This window comes from Octopus bimaculoides, chromosome 5 (assembly GCF_001194135.2).
Source record: "Octopus bimaculoides isolate UCB-OBI-ISO-001 chromosome 5, ASM119413v2, whole genome shotgun sequence".
In the NCBI taxonomy this organism is placed as follows: Eukaryota; Metazoa; Mollusca; class Cephalopoda; order Octopoda; family Octopodidae; genus Octopus; species Octopus bimaculoides.
Genome location: NC_068985.1, coordinates 39,838,396 through 39,841,081, shown reverse-complemented (window position 1 = coordinate 39,841,081; position 2,686 = coordinate 39,838,396). Strand labels below are relative to the sequence as shown.

General features: G+C 35.7%; 1 protein-coding gene across 1 annotated transcript in view; it reads left to right on the top strand.

Moving 5' to 3' along the window:
* Positions 1–451: 451 nt before the first annotated feature.
* Positions 452–2,686, top strand: part of LOC106874096 (thiopurine S-methyltransferase) — a gene marked incomplete at its 5' end in the record, with an annotated part of 2,891 nt that continues 656 nt past the window's right edge. Inside the window, 3 exons of the mRNA XM_014921697.2 lie at positions 452–585; positions 939–1,068; positions 2,002–2,054. Coding sequence (XP_014777183.2) covers positions 452–585; positions 939–1,068; positions 2,002–2,054 — 317 coding nt within the window. The remainder of the gene's footprint in view (positions 586–938; positions 1,069–2,001; positions 2,055–2,686) is intronic.

The following is a 2,686-nucleotide window of genomic DNA, read 5'->3' as shown; positions in this document are numbered from 1 at the left end:
GTAGAACATTTTGGCCAGATATGTCCGCTTCAAATGTTAAAGGGTTAAAAGGAGAAATTTGTATCATAGAATGAGGGTCAATCTCTGGTGGGTTGGTATCAAATGGGTTAACCTATAAGTAAAATTCTTAAAAGAGTTTGCTAAGTCTAATTACCATTCTTTTGCTCTTACCCTTTCTTCCAAGTGAGACAGAGAGAGAGAGAAGTAGTGTTGTCATCAAATGGTAACAGAAATGAAGGGGTGGCATGTAAAAGGGGTAGGGAGAAGATGAAGGGAAACAAGAATTAGAGGGGTCAATCCATTATTTCTCAGTTACATGAAAATTAATTTATTTGTTTGATGTCTGTTTTCTTTTCCTTGCTAGCAAATACATTTTGCAGTCATTGTTCTCACAATCAGATGGTACTCTGTCAAAAAAATTATTATTGTTTTTATTGAATATTATTGAAATAATTTTTTTTATTTTTGCTGTTCTTTTCCTTTGTCTTTAAGATCACTTGAGAAACATTTGGACAAATTTATTGATGGAAGAAATGGAATAAAAATTTTCTTTCCCCTCTGTGGGAAATCTGTAGATATGAAAGGGTAAGTATTGTCTTTGAATAATAGTGACTCAATGACATGATCCTGAATCCTCATCCTGTAATGAATACTGTTTCCAATCCTTTTCTCAGCCTTACATCCCTCTGGAACTCCTTCCCTGCTCTTGTTTTTCCCTCACCCACTAAATTTATGAGGATCCATCAGAACATTATCTCCAGTGATGTGTGTGTGTGCATGCGCATGCACGTGTGTGTGTGCATGTGCATGCACGTGTGTGTGTGCATGTGTGTGTGCATGTGTGTGTGTGTGTGTGTGTAAATATAGGCAGATGTTAAATGATGATAATAATGATGATGCATATATATATATATATGTGTAGTTTGTTTATTTTTCAGATTAGCAGATAAAGGGCATAATATTGTTGGAGTTGACATTGCTGAACAAGCTTTCCAGGAATTCTTTACTGACCAGAATTTGGAATATACTGTTGAAGAATTAAAGGACAACACAGGAAAACTCTTTACAGTAAATATTCATTTTGGTGGTGGTGGTGGTGAGGAGGAGGAGGAGGCTCAGGGTTTAAATACCCAAAAGCCGAAACCTGGTTTGTGGATATCCCTAATTGCATAATATTTTCATTTATGCTGTTAAATGTTTTAATTCTTTCTGTTTTCCTCTTCTCTGTTATCTTGGTGCGATATGGTGGATTAATTTAAGACTTTGGTATATGGTATAATATCTATGTTAGCATGCCGGGTGAAAAGCTTAGTGTTATTTTGTCTGTCTTTACGTTGTGAGTTCAAATTCTGCCGGGGTTGACTTTGCCTTTCATCCTTTTGGGGTTGATAAATTAAGTACCACGTCCCTAAAAATTTCAGGCTTTGTGCCCCCACCTCCCTAAAAATTTCAGGCCTTGTGCCTAGAGTAGAAACGAATATCTATTTCTGCATAAAGTGGTCAAGAAAAAACAGAAACAATAACAGTTGCAACTGCAGCAGCAGTAGTGTATTGATAGTACAGTGGATAGTTGCATTGAAATTCTATTTGAAATATAATTTTGTGAGTTCATTCTCACCTTAAGTGCATTTACACATACAGGATGCTTAATTGTTGAGCATTTAAACTGGTCAGATCTGGCTGAAATATTCTATGTATTTTATGTTCAAACTGGTCAGATCCAGCCTCTATCACCTTCCCTACAATGTCATTCTAAAAAGAAACAATGTTCACAGCATTGAAATCTCAAAGCTATGAGACAATGCATGAGTAATACAGAATGATGAGAATAAAATAAGCAATCATATTTGACAGAGTGATCTGAATACTAATGATGAAATAATAAATGGCAACTTAAGAACTGAGATTATAATATTATAGTAAAGAAATCCAGAAAAATGAAATTAGCTGTTCAAAAATTGTTTCAATAGGTATTTCATTTGAATTTTATCTTTCGTCTAGAGCAAAGATGGAAAAATCAAACTATATTGCATGGATATGTTTAAATTTTCAAAGTAAGTGTTGCATTTTTTAAAACTCTACTAAATTTTCAATATTTGAACATGGACACAGAGGAGTGACAGAGTAGCTAGCTTTGCAACTACATAGTTCCAGGTTCAGGCCCTCTGTGTGCACCTTGGGCAAGTGTCTCCTACTATAGCCTGGAGCTTAAAAAAAGCCAGTTGTGTGTGTGTGTGTGTGTGTCTCCCTGACTTGATATCATGTTGTAGTTGTAAATGAGTGTCACTGTCAAAGAAACAATGTAATTCATTTCTAATATTAAGTGTAAATATATCTGGATATCAGCCTACTTGCTTAACCAATGGTGTGGCATCATTTGAAAGCTAAAATGATGAGGAGCACGTTGTAACCAGTGATGTATATCATGTGATCACATGATGTCTGGACATGGGGAAATACTAACTTGTTTGAAAACAGATGAGAGTTGGCAACAGGAAGGGCAGTTGTGGTGGCAGTTGTGGTGGTGATGTAGTAGTGGCTGTGGTGACTTTCTCATGTACAAGAATTTCAATTTCCTCCTGTCGTAGAAAAAAATCTTCAGGGAGAAATGCCAATGGTGTTGATTTGGGACAGATGTGAGAAAGGAACTGCTCATAAATTGATAAGCTGAATAAAAGCATTTTGT